General features: G+C 30.8%; 1 protein-coding gene across 1 annotated transcript in view; it reads right to left on the reverse strand.

Annotated features, from left to right (window-relative positions):
* The window catches only part of STXBP5L (syntaxin binding protein 5 like), a 279,142-nt gene that overhangs the window by 129,790 nt on the left and 123,125 nt on the right, over nucleotides 1–26,227 (reverse strand). Inside the window, exons 11-16 of the mRNA XM_011355337.1 lie at nucleotides 24,811–24,958; nucleotides 23,829–23,896; nucleotides 11,701–11,741; nucleotides 8,041–8,258; nucleotides 6,080–6,252; nucleotides 2,377–2,502 (exon numbers count right to left, since the gene is read on the reverse strand). Coding sequence (XP_011353639.1) covers nucleotides 2,377–2,502; nucleotides 6,080–6,252; nucleotides 8,041–8,258; nucleotides 11,701–11,741; nucleotides 23,829–23,896; nucleotides 24,811–24,958 — 774 coding nt within the window. The remainder of the gene's footprint in view (nucleotides 1–2,376; nucleotides 2,503–6,079; nucleotides 6,253–8,040; nucleotides 8,259–11,700; nucleotides 11,742–23,828; nucleotides 23,897–24,810; nucleotides 24,959–26,227) is intronic.

A 26,227-nucleotide genomic window follows, 5' to 3' on the forward strand; every position in this document is an offset into this window, starting at 1 on the left:
AATGAACAACCCAAACAGAAAGAGACTCATAGATAGAGAAAAAACTGATGACTGCCAGATGGAAGGGGCTAGGTGAAAAAGGGGAAGGGGTTATGGTACAAATTGGTAGTTGAAAAAGGGGAAGGGGTTATGAAGTATGGAAGGGGCTAGGTGAAAAAGGAGAAGGGGTTTTGAAGTACAAATTGGTAGTTACAAAAAAGTCACAGTGAGTCAAAAGAGTCACAATTTGTGCTTCATAACCCCTTCCCCTTTTTCACCTAGCCCCTGCCAGATGGAAGGGGCTAGGTGAAAAAGGGGAAGGGGTTATGAAGTACAAATTGGTAGTTACAAAAGAGTCACAGTGATGTAAAGTATAGCATACGGAATATAGTCAATATATTGTAATAACTATGTGTGGTGTCAGATGAGTACTAGATTTATTGGGATGGTCATAAGTTATACAAATGTCTAATCACTTGTTGTAAACCTGAACTAATATAATATTGTACTTCAACTGTAACTGGAAAAACAAAAAGCATAGTTAATGCAATAAAAATGATGTGAGAATAATTTGGAAAAAGAAGAAAAGATAAAGCTCTCTCCTTTTCTTCCCCAGAGAAAATGTACTTATGCTCCAGAGTAAAGAGACGGTGTCTCTCCAGATGGAAGGACAGAGAGGTCACCAGGAGACCTATTTTCAAATCTGAGTTTTTAAAACTTAGAGTTCTTCTCTCGTAACACCCCTGCACATGCAGGTACCAATCTGTTCCTTACCATGTTACTCTGTTGGGACTGAGGCTCAGGGAACTGATGTAAGGTATTGCTCTAGCTGCTGTTTTTGTTGTCAATAATAAGCTATCTTTGTTTCTGACCCAAAGACCAGTTTTCTGTCAAGATATATACAAACAAAAGTATAGCAGGCTACTAGCTTGTAAGAGGGGAAAAACAATCTCAGACCCTGCACAGTGTCTAAGTTAACAGTTGCCGCTTGGTAAATTCTTCAAAAGAGTAGAATAATCAATAATCTTGGGAAAATGGAGCTACTCAGCTAGCTAAACTCAATTACATTGATCTTTAGGACTTAGTCTCCCATTTTAGACTTAGTTCAACTAGAATATTGGACAGTAAGTTATTTCCAATTTTTTTTATAAAAATTATGATTATCCTTATGTTTTTCTGCTCCTTTGACATCTAATATCCAGGTATTTAAATGTTGCTACAAAGCATTATCCTGGGCCTTATTTAATAATCTGCTTCATAAAGTGTATGAGGACCTCGTAATCAATCAGCCTGGGGGCTGAGTTTGACCAAAAGAGTGGAAAAGATAAATTCTAAGAAGAAAATGGTAAAGACCTGGCATACCTCAGATGGCAGTATTCCCAAATGATGATAAATATAATATGAAAAATGTCTTTTACATATATGTCATAACTTAAACAGCTAAGATCATCTGGAGAAGCCATAAATAACTAAAACTAGTTTAGTTGATGATTCATAAAGATTTCCAAGAGCAAATATCTTGACTGTTCTCATTACCTCTTACTCAATGAAAACACAAGTTTCATCATTTAGAAAGTATCTGGTTTTTCTTTCTCTGCTTTTTCCTTTTTCTTATATATAAATTCAGTTTTTGTATTTGTTAGGTAAGATCAATCTATTATTGATTTACTTCATATTCAAGTAAATAAAACATGGTAATAATTAACTATGTCTTGGAGTTATTCTTTGACAGGTGGTTATAAAGCACTGTGGACATTACACTATCTTGTGTGGTTTCTAGCCCTGGGATACTATACTAGCTCATGTTGTTTCTCTACATCCTAGATAAATAACCCATTTATTAAAAACTCCTCAAATTATCCTATCTGGAATATGTCATGTGTATCCTGCTCTGAATCTAAAAGATACAATTTATATGTAGTAATATATTTAATCCTCTCAACAATGTATTGTCCTCATTTTACAGATAAGGAAATAAAGCACAGAAATTTAAGTAACTTCTAAGATCCTAAAACTTGAAAGCAGCAAAATTAGGATTTGGATACCAAAGAATCTGATTCTAGCATTCAAAATGAAACACATGCAGGAAAATGATAGGAAACACAATCAAGCAAAACAAACAAAACCAAAAAAAAAAGTGTAGAAGTATAAACAAAGTACAAGTGTAATAACATCTTAACAACACTCTAACAACATTAAAAGTGAAAATATTATCACAAGTTTGACATCAAGAAAGAAATAATCATAGTTTATATTTAAATTATTATCTTATACCATTTTGATCTAATAAAAATCCAGTTAAGGGCTTCTTTCCATTTTCAGAAATTCACTTAGCATTTTAAAGAAAATATCTAAATATATCAAACATTAGATAAATAATACAAATTAGCTACTTACATTCCATACGCTGAGCTTACAGCAAGACTAGTAATCTGCTGGGGAGGTTCACCGTCCACCCACACCAACTGAATAACAAGTTCTGCTTGATACCCTGGAGGCATCCGTACTGGTCGTGTCTTAACACTAGAAAAAAAGAGAAAAAGGAGTTCTACTCCATATGTTCATGCTTATCTTCCTAATTTACATATAATCTTCCTACAGAAATATATAACACCAGGCATTAAGGGCAATATGCAGGTGGATAATGTTGTCTAGCTTTCTCAAAATACACAAAGCCTGTGATTGCTTAGTTTTTTTCTTTAAGTAGCTGTTTAGTCAGCCAGATCCACAATTTCAACTGGTCGTTATCATTTCTTTTTTTTTTCTTTTGAGAATAGTATTTTAAATTATTTCTATTTATTTTTCTTAAGAAATATTTATTGCATTAATCTACCACCCAATGTAAGATTTCAACATATCCAAAACCTGAATTCTTGCTCTTTCCCTCTAAATTTGCTTATCTGTGCCCTTCTCTATTCTAGTTGATAGCAACTCCTATCCTTCCGATTAAGTTAAAAAAAACTTAAATCATTCTTGACTAATATCCTTCTCTCATACCCCACATCCAATTAGTTGTCAAATGCTGATTGGGCTACCTTCAAAATATGAATTCAGAATATGACCACTTTTTACTTCTCTACCGCTACCATCCTAGTTATAGTTGACAAAGATATTGCCTATCCATTTAAATCTGAATTTCAAATAAGCAATAAATAGCTTTGCTTTTTTTTACTATATATATGTCCCATGCAATATGTGGGATATACTGATACTAAAAATGTTCATTTTTTATCTGAAATTCAAATTTAAATGGGCATTCTATATTTTTATTTGCTACATCTGCCAACCCTTAACGCCATCTCTAGTTAGGTGCAATCAGCCTCCTTACTGGTCTCTTGGCTTAATAATATTCTTCACTCCCATCTCAAAATCCATTTTCACCATAGCCACCAAAGTGATCAATTTAAAATTTAAGTCTGATCATGTCACTTCTCTCTTCAAAACCCTATAATGACTCTTCATTTCATTAGGAATAAAAGCCAAGTTCTTTACAATGGCCTATAACTGGCTTTCTATTGCCTGTCTGACTTCATCTTCTACTACCCTCTCTAATAACGCCCACCTTGTTCCCTTTGTTCTAGCTACACTGACCCCCTTATATGCCAAGTACTTTAAGGCCTTTGCTCTAGCTATTCCTTCTGCCTAAAACACTGTTCCAGCAGGTATTCTTCAGCTAACTCTCTCATCTAACTTTTGTTTAAATCTCATACTCTTGGGCCTATAATGACCACCCATTTTATACACAAAGGCAAAAAAATTAAATAAAAAAATCAATAATTGCACAAATATGTATACATTGATAAGAACTATAAGATTGCTTAAAAATAAAGAGTTGGCTTGTTGAAATGCTTATTTATCAGCTAATGTATATGGTAATAATCTAAATTCAACAAAGGAAAAGTGATTTAGGGATGGATGCCAACGTATCATTTATCAAAGCACGAACTTATGCAATTCAAAAATCACTTGTAATATAATGTAATAATTCATAGAATAATATACTTAGATTAATTCTGTTGCTTGTTTCCTAGGACCTTATAAACATAATATAGGAGTATATTGATTTTTTCCTTTTGGTTCTCTCGATTATCCTTAAGATGTCTACTACTTTTCAAGTCAACATTAAATGCTTTTGTTATCATGCACTATACTGCTTACTTCATTTCCACCATGAGATTTTTGGTGTTTTCATTGTTTTTTCTTATCCCTATCTTTTAAAAAACTGAAAGTAAAAAAAAACGAACAAGACAAACAAAAACTCATAGACACAGACAAGAATTTAGTAGTTACCAGAAAGAAAGGGGAGTAGATAAGGGTAAAGGGAGTCAGATATATGGTGACAGAAGGAAATTTAACTTTGGGTGGTGAATTAATAATGCAATGTACATATGATGTATTATTGAATTGCACACACTTGAAACCTATAAAATTTTATTAACCAATGTCACTATAATAAATTTAATTTAAAAAACTTTTAATTTTTTAAAAAAATATTTAGGTCGTAGAGGACCCACACTTTAACAATGGGTCTTCTTAGTTAATAAACACACCATCTATGTTGCCTTCTTCAGCTTTGTTGAGCTTTTTGTTCTCTTTCTAGTTTTCATTTTAATAGAAATCAATTAAATGAAGCAAAGTGATATGAAGGAAAAATTAAATATATAACATTATGAAAGTTTTCCATTTGCTAAAATTTTATGATGTTTCCTGTTTGTAGAATTTCCTCCCAGTAATTCCTGCTTTATTTTCTTTATTTACTTCACAAGAAAATATTATGGAGGAAAAACAATGATTACTAAACTATAGCAACTGCTAATTGTATGGTAAATTGATTTTGCTTCTGAAATTTTATCTTTAAATTTTCCATAAGTGTTTTCATAAGAAATGAGGAAACTAGCCCTTTGGTAGATGATTTAAAAAAGATGTTGTATGTATATTCAATAGAGTATTACTTGGCCATAAAAAAAGATGAAATACTGCCATTTGTGACAACATGGATGGATCTTGAGATTTTCATACTAAGCAAAATAAGTTAGAAAAAGTTTAGAACCATATGATTTCACTTAGATGTGGGATATAAAAAAACTGAAATTAACAAATGAACAAGACAAAATCTCACAGACAGAGACAACAGTTTAATAATTACCAGAGGAAAAGAGAGGAGAAGGGGAGGTAGATAAAGGTAAAGGGGGTGAAATATATGGTGATGGAAGGAAATTTAACTTTGGTGAACACACAATGCAAAATACACATGATGTATTATTGAATTGTACACTTGAAACCTATATAATTTGAAAACTATATGACTTGAAACAATGTCACTACAATAAATTTAATTTTAAAAAATGAGGAAACTAGTTGTCTAAAGTTCCTTTAGTGGCAGATTAAGATATTTTCATATGAGGCTCAAAGAAATTCCTTGCTTAGGCTCAATTCTCCAACCACTGACACTAAAAACATTTGGTTTTATGATGAAGCAGCAGTAAGTAGTAATTTAAAGAAACTGCATTCTTTTATAACCAATTACTAAAAAACATAAAATCAATTAAGATAAATATTACTATGGGCTTAACTAACTTTAAATTTTATTTAATATGACAGTAAACTTTGTTTAGATATACTGAGAGAATATAATTTATTACCAAATAGCATCAGTTAAAAAAGAGAAAGACATATTATGTAATATCCCAGCAATCATGAGATTCTTTTTTTCTAACATAATATTCTTATAGTAAATAGTAAATTTGGTTTTCTTTTTGATTCCAAGAAGGCAAACAAAATTCCTTAAACATATCTTTTCATTTGGGAAGTACCAAGCAAGTGGCCATGTTTGTATCCTGTCAAAAGTTATACCATTCTATCAAAGTCATGTCTTTTTAGGGATCTTTTGGGAAGGAAATATATAAATTAGTAAGTGAAGGATGAAAATACTATATCCTTTCCAGGGATGTTCAAAGAAAAGACCAGAGAACCCCGTGGTATAATATAAATCACTTAACAACAACTTAATAAGAGAGAAGAATGATTTTATTTGGCATATTTCTAAAGAATTATATGATTAATATGTAAAATTGTTTTAAAATTTGGTAGCAATTCTTACTTGAGGCATGGGATACTGTCCTTTGTTACTCCTTCACTAGCCACAGTGTTAGTGCTCCCAGAAAGACTCCTTGAAGAAGGAAGCTGGGATGAAAGATCTGGAAATGGAGGGCTTGTTTCTGGTTCCGGGGTAATAATATCTTCAACATCATACTGAAGTCGTACCTCTAATGACTTAAACAAAAAATCAGGTTTACCTTAGTCTAAATCATAATAATAAATAATCACGCTAAAATAGATAACTTTGGTAATTATTCATTATTTTTTCTGATTAATAAGTTCAAGTTTAATTTATAGTAAAGCTGAGATACCCAAACTGAATAGTGAATTATATAAAATATTCAATGACATTCATAAAAAATGTAAAATATTTAATTCTTTTGAAATATAAGAAAAATACCTACCAGTGGAGATAAAGTTTTTATATAATACATATTCTTTAAGATAAAGTATAAATTATAATTCCCTATATAATAAAAAATGGAGAAACCGGTCATGTTTACTCCAATGAAAGAAATTAAACTGTATGCATATATGTCTGTGTTTATAAATTGTTATTTGTACAGTCATTATAGTTTTAAAAATTATTCCTTCAATTTTGACTTTAACTCAGTAAAAATATTCAAAACTAAATTCCATATTTCTATTAGTTTGTTGCATTAGCTTAGCTCTTACTTGTTTAATTTCATTAGCTTGGTCAGGATTGCTTAATGAAAAGCATGACAATTTATATTAGAATAAAAACGTGATCCAAAACCTTTTTTAAACTAAAAATGTTTGCATTCAATGCTTTAAAATTGATTTAATAACAAACATATGCTTTACAATGTAAAGCCCAGCATTTTTGAGATTGAAAACAATTGTTTACCAAAAAAAAGTCACTGTGGGATGGTGAATATAGCAATATTATCGAAATGATTGTTATGATTTTCTTAAAACTACAAAAAACCTCTAATGACAATAACAATCATTAATTATTGAGTGCTTACTACACTTAAACACTATGTTAATGACTTTATGTAATCATCACAAGAACCCTATAAAATTGGCATTTTCATTTCTAGTTTATTATTAGTTCTCATTTTATTTACACAGAAAATTATATAGGTGGTGAAACTAAGTCTTACTCAGACTCTACTATTGAAAAATAGAGTCTTGTGACTTGCTCAGAGTCACATAGAAATTCAATGGTAAAGTCAAAATTAAAACCTAGGTTTATCTGACTCCAAATCTTGGTATATATTAAAACACTTTAAAAGGTCAATATTTTAGTTGTTAAGGTAAAAACATAAGCTACCAAGGTGTTTAGTAGATAATCTTTAGTAGGTGTTTAGTAGATAATAGGTGTTTAGTAGATAATCTTTAGTAGGCCTTTAATAGAAAATTTTTATTTTGTGATAAAGTAGCAAAATGGACTGAGTAGTAAAGGTCCATTATCTACAGGTACTGCAATTTAGATTTATCCCATGAGAGCCTCATTATTTTGTATAATTAAATAATTAGTTTAAAAATTAAGATTAGGTAAGTCAATGCCATGATTATTTCCATCCTCTTAGAAAATGTTGCTATATAGAAAATCATTAAAAATAATCTTACTGTAGTTGAGAAATAAACATATATGTTAATTACTTGATAAAAAAGACAAACTTAAAAATGTAATGAAAGTATAGAACAAAGCTTGCATTAATTTAACATTTATACATAAAACAAATCAATAACTATCTATAAAAATAGACATAATCCATCCTATTTAATAATACTAAGAATTGACAGAGAATTTAAGCCAAACTTTTTAAATAGGTTATACTATGTAACAAGATTAATTTGAAATCTTATGAATTGGATTATTGGCCACATCCTGCAGTCTTGGTAGCTTAAAACCATACCAAGTACTAACCAAATCTATATTAATTGCTTTCTTTTAATAACTTTAAGTATAAAGTTAAATTTTAAATGACTTACCACTATTTCTGTTGTAATTTCATGTCTGCTGAATTTATAAATTATGACATATGCTGATACTCCTGAAACACATAATATTCTGCTTTCTGGACACCAGTAAATCATCTGAATGGCATATGGATCTTCCTCTACAATTTCACATGTTTGTTTTCCTTCTCCTACCTTCTGTTTTTCAAACACTTTTGAAGATTTTAGCTTGTACAGCATCTGCAGAGTTACTATAAGATATTGAAACATAATTATCTTCTAATCTGAACTTAATTCTTAGATGTTGAAGCTTTTTCAAAATATTTGTTAAACTACAAAAGTAAAACTCAAATAGGCAAAATAAGTTACATTTTAACTCGTAAGTATTCATTGATATAGTTTAGCTGGAGGGAGACTATATAGGGAAAAAATAAACATTTATTAAACATATACTACATACCAAGGAATATGTAGGTCCTTTGTATGCACTGTCTCATATGATCCTCAGAAAAGTCCCATTTTTAACCTTGTTTATTGATGAAAACACTGGAGCTCAGAAAGTTTACAGCGGAAATTCTGAAACTAATTCTCCTAAGGAAAATGCCTAAATTCTGTATCACAGTTTTCTCCTTTGATTGCTAGATAAGAAGTGGATGTTATTCTTAGACGGTTTACTCCTTTCAACAATTTTTAGACACTCTTTCAGATGAGAAACATTTATAATTTACCAGCTAGGAATATTGAGACTCTAGTAATCTGTAATTACTTTAGAAAAAATCTTTTCTAAATGGCTCAGTGTTAGGAAAGGGTCAATTATAATTTTAAGAAACTCTGGGCTTGTGAATTGTTTTTAGGAATATTTATTTGGGGGAATACATTTTCTATTTTAGATCCTGATAACTCCTTTACAAAAAAAATTCTAATTCTATAAAGGATCCTTGAGAAAAATTTTGGCATTCCTACCAAAAATGCATAATCAACATAATCAAGAGAATCATCAGTTGAACCTAAATTGAAGGAGATTCTACAAAATTACTGGCCTAAACTACCCACAAGTGTCACTTTCATGAAATAAAGACTCAGGAACCATTCCAGATTTAAAAAAAAAAAAAAAAAAGAAAGGATATGATGACTAAATGCAATAAATAATCCTAGACTTTCTAGATGCTATTGGGACAATTGGCAAAAACCAGGTAAGAGCTGGAGGTTAGTTAACAGTACTGTATAAATGGTAATATCCTGATTTTAAAACTATAATTTGATTATGTAAAAGAATGACTATATTCATAGGAAATACACATTGAAGTATTTAGGGGCATGTAGTGGTAGAGAAACATCATATCTTCAATTTTCTCTCAAGTGGTTCTGAAATGCTATATATATGTACATATTTGTGTGTATATATATGTGTGTGTGTAAATATACAGAGAGGAGAAAGTAAGGAAAGGAGAGAGAGCACTCACACGTGTGAAAGCATAGGAGAAATATATACATTGACATTTGAGAATTGGGTTGAAGGCTATACAACACTTCACAGTATTTTTTTTTGCAATTTTTCATTAAGCCTGAAATGATGTCAAACTAAAATACTTTTTTTTAAAAATAGGAAAGGTATTATATTAGGTGCTATATCCTTGCTTCTAAGTCAGAAAGAGTATGACTCTCATGATTATTTTATGTGACATGGCAATGGTAAAGGATATTGCAGACATAATTAAGGCCCCTAATTAGTTGACTTTGAGTTAATCAAAAGAGATTATACTTAATGAGGCTGACATAATCAGCTAAGCCCTTTAAAAGAGAGACTCCCTGAGGTTACAGAGATACTTCCTTGCTGGCTTAGAAGAAACAAGTAACCATGAGTTCTAAAGCTGCAAGAAAATGAATTCTGCCAACTACCACATGAGCTTGGAAGATGACTGACCCTGAACCTCAGCTGAAACTGCAACCCTAGCCTAACACCTTGACTGCAGCCTTGGGAGCCCCTGAGCAAAAATCCCAGCTAAATTATACCCAGATTTCTGACACACACAAACTAAGAAAATTAATGGGTATTGTTTTAAGTTGATAAATTGTGGTAATTTTATTACTCAGAAGTTGAAAACTAATAACGTAAATTGAATTATTCAAATGCAGCATAACCTCACTTCCTATACTGGACAGTTTCCACAAAATTGACAAACTAAGGTGACATTTCTTCAATGACATTCATTAAATTGGAGATATGTTCTTATAATTACAGTAAAAAATATTAAACATGCTGCAAACGTTTGCAATATATGTTCTGAATATGGTAAAATAATATTTTACTTAAAAATTAACTTCTTAAAGTATTATCATGTATGTTTAAGGGTGGAATGTATTGTATCACTAGAGTGTTAAATTGTCTTTTCACATTTTAGAAGCTAAGGAGTGACTTTGAGGTGATGGGAAAGGAGCAATGACATTACTATGTGATTAATTTTGTTCCTGGAACAAACTCAGATTTACACAAAAAGGTTCACCAAAAGAAAATCTGTTGTCCTTTGGAAATTCCCCCTGTGCAATTGCTTATTGTGTTAGGTCACACAAGGGCCTCGGAATTCATAGCTTTAAATCTTTTAATCATTTTCTTTTGCTGATGATTTGCTCCACTGCTGGAGGACTCCAGCTTGCAGGTTAAGAGTATCATCAATATTTAACCTTTTTCCTTTGACTTTTCTGTCTTCCTCAGAAGCCGTTCACTTATATAGCTTCGAGTATCACTTTCATGCTGCTTCTTCATTAGTTTCCATTCATGACTATTCTTCTTACCTCCTAGACATTTTTACTCAGATTTCTTGGTGTTACTACAAAATCCAAAACTCCAAAACTCGCTTATATTCCTTATTTCCAAAAGAGTTACCTATATCTTGCTGGTTACTCATTCTCTAAAACTTAGTTATTGCTTAATTCTTATTCTCCTATTCTTGTCAAAATCTTAACTATCTTCCAAAACTCACATTGAATGTTACCCCATCAAACCACCCTTCCTGGATATACCTGGTTCAAATACATCTCCCATTTCTGATAACAAATAGAATTTGAATTGTACTATATTTAGAGTTCTTTTATCATTTTCCCTATAGTTACATATGTGCATTCTTTTATCTGTTTTAGTGACTATAAATTTTCTGAAGTGTATGTATGGGTATAATAAAGACAGATATCTTCCTTTGTATGTCCTTCAATGTTGATCAAAGTATCTTATTTCTTTTTCAAATTATGTAATTCTCAAGAATTTAAAAAGAAATATTACATTATTAAATCACTTCTTTTGATTCTCTTAGGACTCGGTAGACAAATGGTAAAGAGAAGTGAAGACTAGTGAGATAAAAGCATTTTTCCAAGATAACAGAGCTAGGAAGTGAAGGAAATTACCTGAACAGGGTTAATTTGACAAAGTTTGATCCTTTTTCCAACATACCTTGTCTCTTGTAAATATAATGGTTAGTGATAAAGAGTGACTTCGGTCTTGTCTGTTTATATTATAAAAGTACAACAGAGATATTATAAATTGATCTAATAATATAGGAAATGGATTTTTGTAACACAACCATATATATATATGCTAAAAATGTACCTGAAATTTTAATTCTCCAAATTAAAAAGTGGTGGATGGCTATTAGTAAATATTAACTAATTGTTTTGTTATAGGAGAAACTTAAAACTTACTTGCAGAAGCATCCCAAAATTTTATTGATCCATCTGCATGACTAGATGAGAAATAATTAGCATTAATTAAAGTATAGTAAATAAAAATAATCATTCTAAAATAATAAAACTTTAGTTACTGTTAAAATTATATTCAAAAACACTATTCCAATGAAAACTAGTATTTGCTAAACTATTTCTAAGCTCAAAAAAATGTTTTATTTTTGAAACAATACATTAAAATCTAAATTTTAATAAGAATAATAATTACTTAGATTTTACTGTACAGAGATTTTATATATAATAGTAATGAATTGTCCTGTGGAAAATAAACAATATTTTTTATATAAAATTGTTTGTATTCAATAAATAAGATACCTGAGTTCATTTAGATTATGTTAAAATAATTTTGAAGTGAATATCATGGTAAAATTAGAGCTAAGTTTTAAAATATGAAAAGCAAATCCTTAAACCTATCTAGATTTATATCATTAAATGATAATAACATAATGGCAAATCTATGAGTACTCATCTGGAAAGTAAAATATGTTAAAATACTTCCCAGCACATTTTATGAGATCAGCTTTATCTTGACACCAAAACCAGGAAAAAGCATTACAAGAAAAATACAACTCAATACCTCTCAAGCATGGGTGTAAAACTTGTCAAGAAAACGCTAGCGAATCAAACCAAGAAATAAATAGAAAGGACAATACATCATGACTAAGTGGAGTTTATCCCAGGAATGCAAGTCCAGTTAAACATTAAAAAAATAATCAATCACCATATTGTAATTCATCACACTGACAGATTAAAAAAGAAAAACCACATAATCACCTCAATAAATACAGAAAAAGCATTTGACAAAATTTACCACCCATTCATGGGAAAAAAAAGCTCAGTAAACTAGGAGCAGAGGAAACTTCTTCAACCTGATAAAGAGAATCTAGGAACAATCTAGAGATGTTGTCTAACATACATAATGGTGGAAGAGATGGAATATCTTCCCCCTAAGATCAAGAACAAAGCAAAAAATGTTCACTCCCACCATTCTTATTCAACATCACATTGGAGTTCCTAATCACCACAACAAAGAGAAAAAGAGAAATAAAAGGAATAATGATGAAAAGGAAGAAATAAAATTATCTGTATTTGCAGATTACATAATCAGCTATATAGAACAATCCCAAGGAATCTAAAAACAATACAAGAACTCATATGAGTTTAGTATGATTATAAAATACAAGGTTAATATACAAAAATCAATTATATTTCTATATAACAGCAATCTTTGGAAATTAAAATTACAAAACAGTAGCATTTATAATAGCACCAATAAAACCAACATGAAATGCTTACATATAAACTAATACAGTTTGTGCTATATCTGTATGCTGAAAATTACAAGATTAGCACTAATCAAAAAAATTAAAGGCATAAATAAATGAAAAGATATAGTATATTCTTAAATTGTAAGATCAACTAGGTGTCAGTTCTCTCTAAATAATGTATAGATTAAATGTAACCTCAATTGAAATATGCCAGAATTTTTTTTACAGAAATCAACAAACTAATTCTAAAATTTATGTGGAAAGGTAAAAGAACTAGAATATCTAAAGCAATTTTGAAAAATAAAAGTTAGAAGTTTCAAACTACCCAAGTCTCATTCTAAATCTAGTACAAAGCTATTGATATTGGTGAAAAAAATAGACCCTTATATCAATGAAACATAATAGAGAGTTCAATAGAAGACACATTTATATGATCACACGAATTTTTTTGAGAGATTAGTAGTTACTGATTGAGAGGTTTTATTTTGCTAACAGTTTTATTGAGATATAACTTATATACCATAAAATTCACCCATTATAAATGTACAGTTTGATAAATTTTAGTAAATTTATACAGTTATTCCACTGACACCATTGTTTTAGAACATTTCCATCACCCAAAAAGTTACTTCATGCTAATACGCAATCATCTTTCCCATCTCCAGTAGATATCCGCTGACTACTTTCTGCCTGTATAGATTTTTCTTCCCATAAAATTTTCATATAAGTGGAATCCACACAGTATTTACATTTTTGTATCTCTCATTTAGCACATTTTTTAGGAAAATCCCTGATTTTGCATGTATCAGTAATGAGTTCCTTTTTATCGCTGAATAGTATTCTGTTGCATGGATACACCCCATTTTGTTTATTCATTTACCAGTTGATGGACAGTTGGGTTGTTTTCAGTTTCTGCCTATTATAAATAAAGCTGCTATGAAAGTTTTGCATGTTTATGTACTTTAATTACTTATTTACAGATATAACCCAGAAAATCTTTATTATTGAAAAATTCTGCAGGATGATTGTCTGAGACTCTATACATGCTAACAACCTTTAATTCTATCTTTTATCATGCAATATTTGGTATGCAAAGCATAACATATATAATGTAGATTTAATATAAAAAGTATAATTATATTGAAATTCTATGACTCAAGCACCCAACTAAAGAACTAACATTACTAATAACTTGTATCTACATGTGTGTTCTTCTTTTTAAAAAATTGAGGTATAATTGATATACAACATTATATTCATTTCAGGTGCACAACATAATTGATATTTGTATAGACTGGAAATGATCACCACAATAAGTCTAGTTAACATCTATCACTATATTTAGTTACAGAATTTTTTCATATGATGAGAGCTTTCAAGATTTACTCTTTTAGCAACTTTCAAATATGCAACACAATATTATTAACTATAGTCACCATGCTGTACATTACATCTCATGACTTATTTATTTTATAGCAATTTGTTTCTTTGTTAAGCATTCCCCTGGTTATTACAGGTTTTCTATTAGATTCTAAAGTTCTGAAAAAATTGATTCTGTTTTTGCTAGCTTAATCATTTCTTTGGTGGAGGGACCAAATGCTACTCTGACATTTTCAGTGCTGTAACTTCTTGATATTTTAAAGTAAACTTCTTATTTAATTATAACACATATACAGCACAAATCATAAGTTTATATTGCAACAAAATGTCACATAGTGAACACATGGATAATCACCATTCAGATCAACATCACCACCCCCCGCAAATCTTTTCATTCTTCCCAATCACTTATTCCATCTCTCTCCCAATGGTAGCCACTATCTTGTCTTTTAACACTGTGTTAGTTTTACCATTTTTGAAATGTATATCAAGGGAACCATACAGAATGCCTTGAGTTTAGTTTCTTTTGGTCTATAATATGTATTATTGCTACACATGTCCTAATGTCAGACTTATTTACATTATTGTATGAACAATAGATCAAAAAAATATATATTGCTGTTTAGAATTCCATTGCATGAAGACACCACAGCATATTTATCCATTCTAGTGTTGTTAAACATTTAGGGTTGTTTCTATTCACATTACTATTACAAGTAATGTGGCTCTGAAAATTCTCGTACCTCTATTTTGGAGCACATATGTAGACATTTTTGTTAGGTATATACCTAGGAGTGGAATTTATGGGTCAGAGAGTTAGTAGATGCTGCTTAGGAGTATTCCAAAGAGGGTGTAATTAATTTGCTCTTCTGTTAACACTTTATAAGAGCTCTAGTTGCTCCACATCATCCAAAACAAGTGTTACTGTCAATCTTTAAAAATTTTACCCATAATGGGTATGTGCAATGTTATTTCATTGCAATTTAAATTTACTCTGATGACTGATGAGCACTTTTCCATATGCTTATGGCCATTTGGTTATTTCTTTTGTTAAATTTCTTGGCCAATATTTTCTATTGAGCTGGCTCTTTTTATATATTTGTCATAATTATTTATATCCTGATATAAGTCTTTTACTGTCTTCATATGATATAAAAATCTTTTCCTTGTGATTTATATTTTCAGTCTATTAATGGTGTCTTTTGAGGAAGATAAGTTTATAGATTTAATGGAGTCTAATTTACTTTTTTCCTTTCTGGTTAGTGATATTTATGTTTTTTAAAAAAATTAATTTACTTTTAATTATAACTGACATGCATTATATTAATTTCAAGTATACAACATAGTGATTCAACATTTATATACCTGAAATGATAACCACATTGTCTAGTAACCATCTGTCACCGCACATAATTATGTTATTGCTTGATTTCCTATGCTGTACATTACATCTCCATGACTTATTTTATAACTGTGAGTTTGTACTTCTTAATCTACTTCTCCCTTTCCGCACCTCCCCCCATCCCTTTCCCCTCTAGAAACCATCAACTTGTTCTCTATATTTATGAGTTAGCTTCTGTTTTGTTTTTTTGTTTGTTTGGTTGGTTGGTTTGGTTTTTAGATTTGACATATAACTGATATCACATGATATTTGTCTTTGTTAGACTTATTTCACTTAACGTGATACTCTTTAGGTCCATCTATGTTGTTGCAAATGGCAAGATTTTATTCTTTTTTATGGCTAATATTCCATTGTATATATGTACCATATCTTCTCTATCCATTTATCTATTGATGGATACTTAGGCGGTTTCCATATCTTGGCTACTGTAAACAATACTCAGTGAACATAGAAGTGCATATATCTTTTTGAATTGTTGTTTTTTGTTTTCTTCAGATAAGTATCCAGAAGTGGAATCAGTGGTTTTCCACAGTGGTTCACTAACTTACAATCTCACCAAGGTGCACAAGGGTTCTCTTTTCTCCATAACCTCGTTAAATTTGTTATTTATTTTCTTTGATAATAGCCATTCTGACAGGTGTGAGGTGATATCTCATTGTGGTTTTGATTTGCATTTCCCTGATGATTAGTAATGTTGAGCATCTTTTCATGTGTCTGTTAGCCATTTGTATGCCTTATTTGGAGAAATGTCTATTCAGTTCTTCTCCCCATTTTTTAACTGGATTGTTTGTTTTTTTGATGTTCAGTTGTATGAACTTTTTATATTTTTTTAGATGTAAACTCCTTGTCAGATATATCATTTGCAAATATCCTTTCCTATTCAGTAGGTTGCACTTTTTGTCTTATTGATGGTTTCCTTTACTGTATAAAAGCATTCTAGTTTAATGTATTCCTATTTGCTTATTTTTCTTTTGTTTCTCTTACCTAAGGAGACCTACTCAAAAAAATATTGGTAAGAGCAATGTCAAAGTGTTTATTGCCTATGTTTTCTTCTAGGAGTTTCCTGATTTTAGGTCATATAGGAGATAGTTTGAGTTCTCTATTATGTTCCAGTGGCCAGTATATCTGACTTTGGCCAGTATCATATTGTTTTAATTACTTTGTAATATGTTTTGATTAGCTTTGCGTCATGTTGTGAAATCAGAAAGTGTGAGGACTCTAGCTTTGTTTTTCTTTCTAAGGATTGTTTTGGATATTTGGGGTCCTTTAAAATTCCACATTAATTTTAGAATTTTTTCCTATTTCTGCAAAATAAAAGTCATTGGGATTTGATAAGGATTTGCATTAAATCTGTATATTACTTTGAGTAGTCTATATATATTAACAATATTAAATTGTTCAATCTTTTCATTTATTTGTGTCTTCCTTAATTCCTTTCATCAATGTTTTATAGTTTTAATTATACAAGAGTTTTGCCTTATTGGTTGAATTTATTCTCAAATATTTTATTCTTTTTGATACTCTAGTAAAAGGGATTGTTTTCTTAATTTCCTTTCAGATTGTTCATTGTTAGTATAGAGAAATGTAACTTATTTTGTGTGATTTTGCATCCTGCAAATTTGTTTAATTTAGTGGTTCTAACAGGTTTATTGTGTGTAGAAACTTATGAGTTTTCTATATACAAAATCATGTCATCTACAAATAGATAATTTTAATTTTTTTTTTTAATTTAGATGCTTTTATTTTTCTTGCCTGATCGCTCTAGCTAGGTTTGCCAGTATTTTGTTGAATAGATCTTGTGAGAGTGGGCATCCTTCTTTTGGTCCTAATCTTAGAAGGAAAACTTAAAGAGTTTTTCACCACTGAGTATAACATTAGCTGTGCGCTTTTTACATTTGGCAGTTATTATGTTATGGCAATTTCCTTCTATTACTAATTTGTTGAATATTTTTTTTGTTTGTTTATCATGAAAAGGTGTTTATCAAATATTTTTCTGTATCATCTGAGGTGATCATGTGATTTTTGTCCTTTATTCTGTTTAACGTGTGTATCACACTGATTAATTTTTATATGTTGAATCATCCATGCAGTCCAGAAATAAAACCCACTTAACCATGATGTATCCTTTTAATGTGCAGCTGAATTCGATTTGCTAGTATTTTGTTGAGGATTTTTGCATTGATATTAATTGGGAATATTGGTCTGTAGTTTTCTTTTCTGGTAACAGGATAATGCTGCTCCCATAGAATGGGTCTGGAAGTGTTCTCTCCTCTTCAATTTTTTAGAAGTGTTTGAAAAGGACTGGTGTTAATTCTTTAAATGTTAGGTAGATTCTGTAGTGAAGCCAACTAGTCCTAGGCTTTTCTTCGTTGGGAAGTTTTTTACTACTTATTCCATCTCTACTAGTCATAGGTCTGTTCAGATTTTTTTATTCCTTCATAATTCAGACTTCATAGTTTATATGTTTTCAAACTTATCAATTTCTTCTAGGTTATCTAGTTTGTTGGTATATAATTGTTCAGGGTAGTCTCTTGCAAACCTATTTATTTCTGCGGTATCAGTTGTAATATCTCCTCCTTTATTTCTGATTTCTGAGTCTTTTTTCCCCCCCTTAATCTAGCTTGGTTTGTCAATTTTGTGGATGTCTTTCAAAAACAGCTCAGTTTTAAATATTTTTCTATTTTTTTCTATTCTTTATTTTTCTTTTTTATTTCTGCTCTTTATTTCCCTTTTTCTGCTAACTTTGGGTTTAGTTTTTTCTTTTTTTTATAATCCCTTGAGGTGTAAACCTAGGTCGTTGATTTGAGATCTTTTTTCAATGTTGGCATTTACTACTATAAACTTCTTAGATGTTCCGTATAACCTCTTAGTAGTGCTTTTGCTACATTACATAGCTTTTATTATGTTATATTTTCATTTTCATTTGTCTCAAGATATTTTCTTAACTTTGTTGTGATTTCTTCTTCAATCCATTGGTTATTCAAGAGCATGTTATTTAATTTCTACACATTTGTGGATTTTCAGTCTTCATTTTGCTATTAATTTCTAGTTCCCCCCCACTGTAGTTCTACAAGATACTTGGTATGATATCGATTTCCTTAAATTTGTTAGGATTTGTTTTGTGGTCAAACATGTAATCTAGCCTAGAGATTTTTTTTTTGGGGGGGGTATACTTAAGAAGAATGTATATTCTGCTGTTGTTGTGTTCTGTACATATCTATCAGGTACACTTGGTCTTCAGAATTGTTCAAGTTCTCTCTTATTGTTCTGTTTGGGCAATCTATTCATTATTGAAAGTATGATATTAATTAAATCTTGTATTTTTGTGTATTGCCTATTTCTTTAATTCTGTCTATGTCTGCTTTATATATTTGAGTGTTCTCTTGTAAGGTGCATATATATTTATAATTCTTATTTCTTTCTGGTAAATTCACTATTTTATCATTATATAATATCTTTGCCTCTTACACCAATTTTTGGTTTAAAGTCTATTTTGTTCAATATAAGTATGGTCACACCTGCTCTCTTTTGGTTAGCTTTTGCATGGAATATCTTTATCCATTCTTGCATGTTAAGCCTATGTGTGTCCTTATATCTAAAGTGACATGTGGATAGCATATAGTTGGATCTTGTTTGTTATCCATTAAACCACTCTGTCTTTTGATTTGGGAGTTTAATCTGCTTATATTTAAAGAAATAACAGATTCAAAAGGACTTACTATTACCATTTTTTGAATTGTTTTTGTCAATCTTGTATTTTGTCCTTCATTTCTTCTCTTGCTGCCTTCCTTTGTGTTTCATTGATTTTCTTTTTGTAGTGACATGCTTTGATTTTCTTTTGTATATATTCTATATATATTTCCTTTGTGATTACACAATTATGTGTATTACATAAAATATCTTATAGTTAAACCAATCTATTTTAAACTGATTAAAACAACAACTTCAATCGCATACAAAAACCCTGCTCCTTTACATCTCCCTCCTCACTTTGTTATTGACGTTACAAATTAAACTTTTTTATATTTTGTACCCATTAACATAGTTTTATAGTTAGTTTTCAAAATGCTTTTGTCTTTTAAAGTCTACACTATAAGTGATTATCTACCACTACTACAGTGTTACAGGGTTCTGTTTTGTCTATACATTTACTTTTCTCAGAGAGCTTTATATTTTCAAATGCTTTTGTTTCATTGCCTAGTGTCCACTTATTTCACTCTTAAAGACTCCCTTTAGCAATTCTTACTAAGCAGGTGTAGTGGTGATAAAGTCTCAGTTTTTATCTGAGAAGGTCTTTATTTTTCCTTCATTTTGAAGTAGTTTTCCAGATACGGTATTCATGGCTGGCTTTTTTTTTTTTCTTCTTTATGCACTTTGATGATACCATTCTATTCCCTTCTAGCCTATAATGTTTCTGCCAAGAAATCCACTAATAATCTTATGAAAGTTCCCACATACATGATGAGTGGCCTTTCTGTTGCTGCTTCTAGGATTCTTTGTCTTTGATATTTTTATTATAATATGTCTCAGTGTGGTCCTCTTGGATCATCCTCACTGAAGCATTTTGTGCTTCTTCAATTTGGATGTCCATTTACTACCTCAGATTTGAGAGGTTTCAGTCATTTCTTAAAATAAGTTCTCTGCCCCATTCTCTCACTTGTCCTTTTAAGACTTTCATAATGCTTATATTGGTGCACTTGATGGTATCCCACAAGTCCTTTAGGCATTCTTCACTTTTCTTCATTTTTCCCCCTGACTCTCAACTTTCATATTATCTATCTTCTAGCTCATCAATTCTTTCTTCTGATTAAGTCTGCTGTTGATCCTTTCTAGTAAATTTTTTCAGTTATTCTTCTGCTCCAGAATATTTTTTTGGTGCTTTGATAGTTTCTATATCTTTGTTCATGTTCTCATTTCACTCATGTCTTATTTATTTTAATTTCATTTAGTTGTCTGTCTGTGTTCTCTTGTAGTATATTGAATTTTTTAAAGACAATTATTTTGAATTGTTTGAATAATTCACAGATCTCCATTCCTTGATGGTTAGTTTCTAGAGATTTATTTTGTCCATTTGATTGGGCCATGTTTCCCTGATTTTTTTCTCTGCCTTATTTCTTATTGCAAATTTGGCATTTGAAAATACAGCCACTCCTTATGAACTAGCTTTCGACAGGGGAAAACTTTCACCAATCTGCCTAGATAGAGATACTGAAGGCCTCTCAAAACTTTAGTGGGGATGACTTTTCTCTGGACTTGTGTGTGCAATTCTCCAATTAGAGAGGTTTGCTGGTTTCTTTTTTCAGAAACTTGTAGTCTCATGCTCCCTCTATTGTCTTACTTCAGTACTTTTTTTTTGGGGGGGGGGCACTTCAGCAACCAATGAGCTCTATTTTGTTCTCTGCAACCCACAGACATCCAGGTTGCATCAGTACTCTGATTCAGGTGCGACAGAAACTAACCTCTTGGGAAGTCACCTGAAAAGCAGGAATATAGAATGTATATTTTACTCCTCTCTTTCCTTTTCATGAGAGAAGATGCAAGTCGGGCTTTCCTCCTGAACATAAGCTGTGCCAGTTTGGGGGAGGAACTAAAATTGTTGAAATTAAATAAAATGAATTAGCTATTTTTGCCCATTTCAAATTGACTGTTCTTGGCTTTGCACTTGCTTGAATATTACAACTTTTTACTGGCTTCAGGCATTTTCATAAAGGCTTTTTGGACTATATATTGTTGTTACATCAGTGTCTCTGTGGGGGAATGAGGTCTGGGGTTACTGATTCTGACATCTTGCTGATATTACTCTCCATCAATTCTTTTACAGAGTATTTTTCCATCCTTTTTCTTCCAACCTGAGTATATACTGTTATATTTGAAGTGAGTGTATTGTAAGTAGCATTGAGTCAGGCCATGTTTTTTAATTCACTATGCCAATCTGTGAATTTGAACTGGTGTATTTAAAATATTTATATGCGATGTAATGGATATATTAGGGCTTAAGTTTCATTTTTTTTTTCTTTTCTGTCTTTTCCTGGTTTTTTTTTTTTTTTTTTGCTATCTTTTTCTGCCTTCCTATGGCTTACTCGAATTATTTTATGTGTCATTTTGATGTGTCAATAATGTTTTTGAATGTGTGTGTTTGCATAGGGTTTTTTAATGGTTGCTTTAAGTATTACATAAATTGTCAGTCTACTGGTGTCATAATACTACCATTTCAAGAGAAGTATAAAAACCTTATTTACCTTTACATCGCTTTACCTTCTCCCACTTATAATTGTCTTAAATATTCCTCTCTATATGTGTAGAACCACATCAGACAATGTACCTATATTCTCTTCAACCATCAAATATAATTTTAAAAACTCAAGGAAGAAAAGCCTATTGTATTTACCCATATTTTTGCTTACTGTGTTCTTCCTTCCTTTCTGATATTTCAAGGTTCCTTCTTTTATCATTTGCTTTCTGTTTGGAGAACTTCCTCTAGCCACTCTTTTAGGGTAGGTCTGATATTGACAAATTCTTTGTTTCTTTCTTTTGAGAATGTATTAATTCCTCCTTAAATCTCTGAGAGATATTTTTCCAGGACATAGGATTCTAGGTAGCCAGTTACTTTCTAGCAACACTTGAAAAAGATTCAGATTTCCTTCCAGCCTCCATGGTTTCTGATGCGAAATCCACTGTCATTCATATTGGTTTTATTCTATAGGTATGGTGTAATTTTTCTTTCGCTGTTTTCATATTTTTTTCTTTGGTGTTTAGTGTTCAGAGGTTTGACTATGATGTGTCTTGGGTGGATTTCTTATGGTTCACTCAGTTTTTGGACTTCCTCACTGGACTTCCATTGACACAAAAAGTATAGAGAATGTGTAGCTCACTGTTATTGCTTGGCAGTGGTGGGAATTCTAGCTCCTCACATATCTCCTCCAATACCACAGGTGATGGGTTTCATGACACCCAGTACCATTGAAAGTTCTGGCTTCCCATTCAGACTTTGGTCAGTGTTGGAGAATGATACTCTCTTGTGGGGGAAGTCGAGGCACCTTGTTATACCCTGATGAGAGTGAAAGTCTAGGCTTCCTGCTCAATCTTTGCTTGAGTGGGTGGGGATGAGGCCATAGTTTGTTTGTTTGTTTGTTTTTCCCTGTGGTGGTTAGCTACTGTAGAAAGATTATCTTCTAAAAGTTTTCTGTCTCAATAGGCTGCCCTTTCTCTCATCCTTTGACTAGAGAGAGCTTTTGAGGTGTATGTGTGTGTGTCTGTGTCTGTATGTGTGTCTGTGCCCACTGGTAGATCCAGGATTGCCAACTTCTTCAGCTCCAATCCTGGGATATTCAAGGCAAAAAGAAAACCCAGGAAACTCAGCATCATGTCATTCCTTGGATCTTGGGGGCCTTGCAAGTCTGAATTCTCTCCAGCTTTTCCAGTCATCTTGTGTTTGTTTAATATGTAATATCTAGGGATTTTAGTTGTACTCAGTGGGAAGAATAGGAAAAACTACATCTACAATATTGTCCAATAAGCAGAACCTCTTATTATTTTTTAATTCTCATCTGTTGCTATGTCTTTATCTGTTACTAGGTCTCTATTTTCATTCCTAACATTAGAGCATGAAATGAGTTGCTACAGGAAGTACTAACATTCCTGGTGCTATAAGTTTTGAAACATACTTCAAATAACCACCTGATGAGGATATAAAATAGTAATACGGCAGAATTTAAGAGATGTTGGTAAGAGCCTTTCTAAGGCTAATAATCTACAGTTTCCACAGGAATTCTTCCTTGATTAGTCTCATGATTTTTCTTCCTTTTACTTTCTTCTGCTCTTATAATCTATGCTTAATTATTTTTGTTATGTCTATGTTTTCAATAGTTTTATTCTATCTTCTAGCAAAGTTATAATCTTTGAATAGAAGCTGTGTCTTATATTTTTACTTTTACTTAAATTGTCAATCTACCTAGAACACAATTATGGGAAAGTAAAAATTAAATAAAATATTTTTGATGATGAATTGATAAACTCACAAATCATATTCCACCTACCCGGTAATAATAATTTCTGGATATGTTTGTGTTCCGAGGTTCCAAGCTCCTCCACTGATTGGCCACTCCTAAATAGATTATCCAGGAAGAATTTATAAGTTTTATTTTTAAATTTGAATAGGTTAAAAATTTAAACCAAAAATATTTTAAAATAATGTTTAGCTTCTCTTAAAAAGCAATAACTGTAAAGTAATGGAAAATGATGTAGCTATCTTTTAATTCTTTCATCAAACAATTCCAAATGCATAATTCCATTATTTTTAAAAATATTGATTTTAATAAATATTACCATTCATATAAAAAAATCAAAGAAATATTTTTAATCATACAAATACGGTGTTGCTACATTTGCCACATAATCTGTGGACCACCCAACTACTGTGGTGTCATTTAACACAGAATACTACGTAAATCGTGCTGCCCTGGAGTGATCTATCCAATAGTCCTGTACAAATGATAAAATATACAACCGGTAATTGATTACAATTGTAAGTATTTGAATCCTATAGTTAAATATAACAAAATGGAATTCTAGAAAGTTATTTAAGTCACTTTTGATAATTATGTCTAGTTAATCATGGATTGTTAAGAAAAGTTAACTAGAAAAAGTTGACTCTTGAATTTCTTAAAACACAACCCTTTATCTAAAATAAGGAAAAGTTACATCTTATGATTTAAACATATGTTAGTTTAAAATATTTAGTATATAAATATACATGATAGATAAGTATATCTTAGCATATAATTATATACTTAATATATAAGTAATTTATATTCCTGTAGGCTTAAAGCTATTCAAGTATTCAGAAAATCTGAATTTCAGTGGTTATGTCTTTTATTGATTCCAGCTTATTATGACTTCAAAGGAATTTATTCCTAGTCTTCTTATATGGAAAGTAAGAAAATAAAATAACAGGAAAAAGTATGATTACATGATATGAATATGAAAACAAGATAACATATTTTTAATTGTTACTTTTACCTTATTACTGTAGCCTTGTTTTTTATGCTTGACTCCTATAGAGTAGAGTACTAGAATCAAATCTGGTGGGCAATCAGCAAAGTAGGCTGTGCATGTAACTGGTGATTCATGAATGTCCATGGGATATGGATTTTCAAAGATTGGAAAACTAATAGATTAAGACAATATATTAGTGTCATTTTGCAATGATAAAAAATAACTTTTATAAAACAAACCCTAAAAATCTTCTAAATATTAATTATACATTTCCCTCAACTGTGTTTTAAGCATTATAAAACAAGAATCACATGAACAAGAATGCTCTTTTTAAAATATTTATCTATAAAATGTATAATGAATACTGGTAGAATTTTACTTGAATAAATTAATTTTCTTTCCTGTAATTCAAAAATTACACAGTGACATCACTTTGCTAATATGGATAGAATGAACTATGTTAAACTGAAAATATTATGCAGTAAATTGACTTATCAGTCAATATATTAAAAGATATCAATTAGGCAGTTTATCAATGTAGAATTTTATCTAAATGTTTATATAATATACTTGCAAGTATTAAAATATCTTAGTAAATTTGACATGTTTTTTCCAAGGGAGGTAATATATAAGTAAGTGTTTTGGTTTTGTTTTTTACAGGAGTAATTGAAAGATGTGCATGATTATGTATGCTTAAGACAATTTCCTATGTAAACTAGAGAACATAGTGAGAATGCAGTAAATTTCATATCCTTATGCATATTATAATTTTAAAAATGGATATCAGTACAGAACCAAATTAGGAATTCTTATAGCCATAATATATGGTGCACTTCTTATGTACCAGATGTATCAGGCACTGTAGTAGAAGGAATTGAGTATTATTCTATGCTGCATCTGATCATGTTACTTCTGATACAATGTGTTTTTTGGGAGGAGGGGCTATTAAAAAATAATTTTCTCTGCCTATTATTAGGAACTTAATTAGAAACTTTATCCAACTTCCAGAGAGTATGGGGTGTGTGGGGGGTGGGGAGGGAGGAGGAGTTCTCTTTTTTCCAATGTGAACTCTGCAAATGGTATGTACCCCAAATAAGAGAAGTAATATATGCAAAACCAGGTCAAAAGGAGCAAGTTGTGTTTTTAAAATGGCACGTAGGTTAAACTGGATGGATTGGAAGTTCCTTGTTTCATATAGAAATTATCAACATTTCTGAGGTTGAAGAATTAGAAGTAAAAAAAAATGAATCACTTAAAGACCAGATCTACAACTTGAGATTTGATAACAGCAAGAAATTACAATGATAGATTCCTAACAAGGTGAACAATATTGAAAAAAGGTTTGGGGAAAGTTATTTTAGTATGTTGGCAAAGAGTATGGAAAAATATATTTAATAAATAAGGAAAGAAGAAAGAAGAAAGAAGAAAGAGAAGAAGAAGA

Source organism: Pteropus vampyrus, unplaced genomic scaffold, assembly GCF_000151845.1.
Source record: "Pteropus vampyrus isolate Shadow unplaced genomic scaffold, Pvam_2.0 Scaffold1, whole genome shotgun sequence".
Lineage (NCBI taxonomy): Eukaryota > Metazoa > Chordata > Mammalia > Chiroptera > Pteropodidae > Pteropus > Pteropus vampyrus.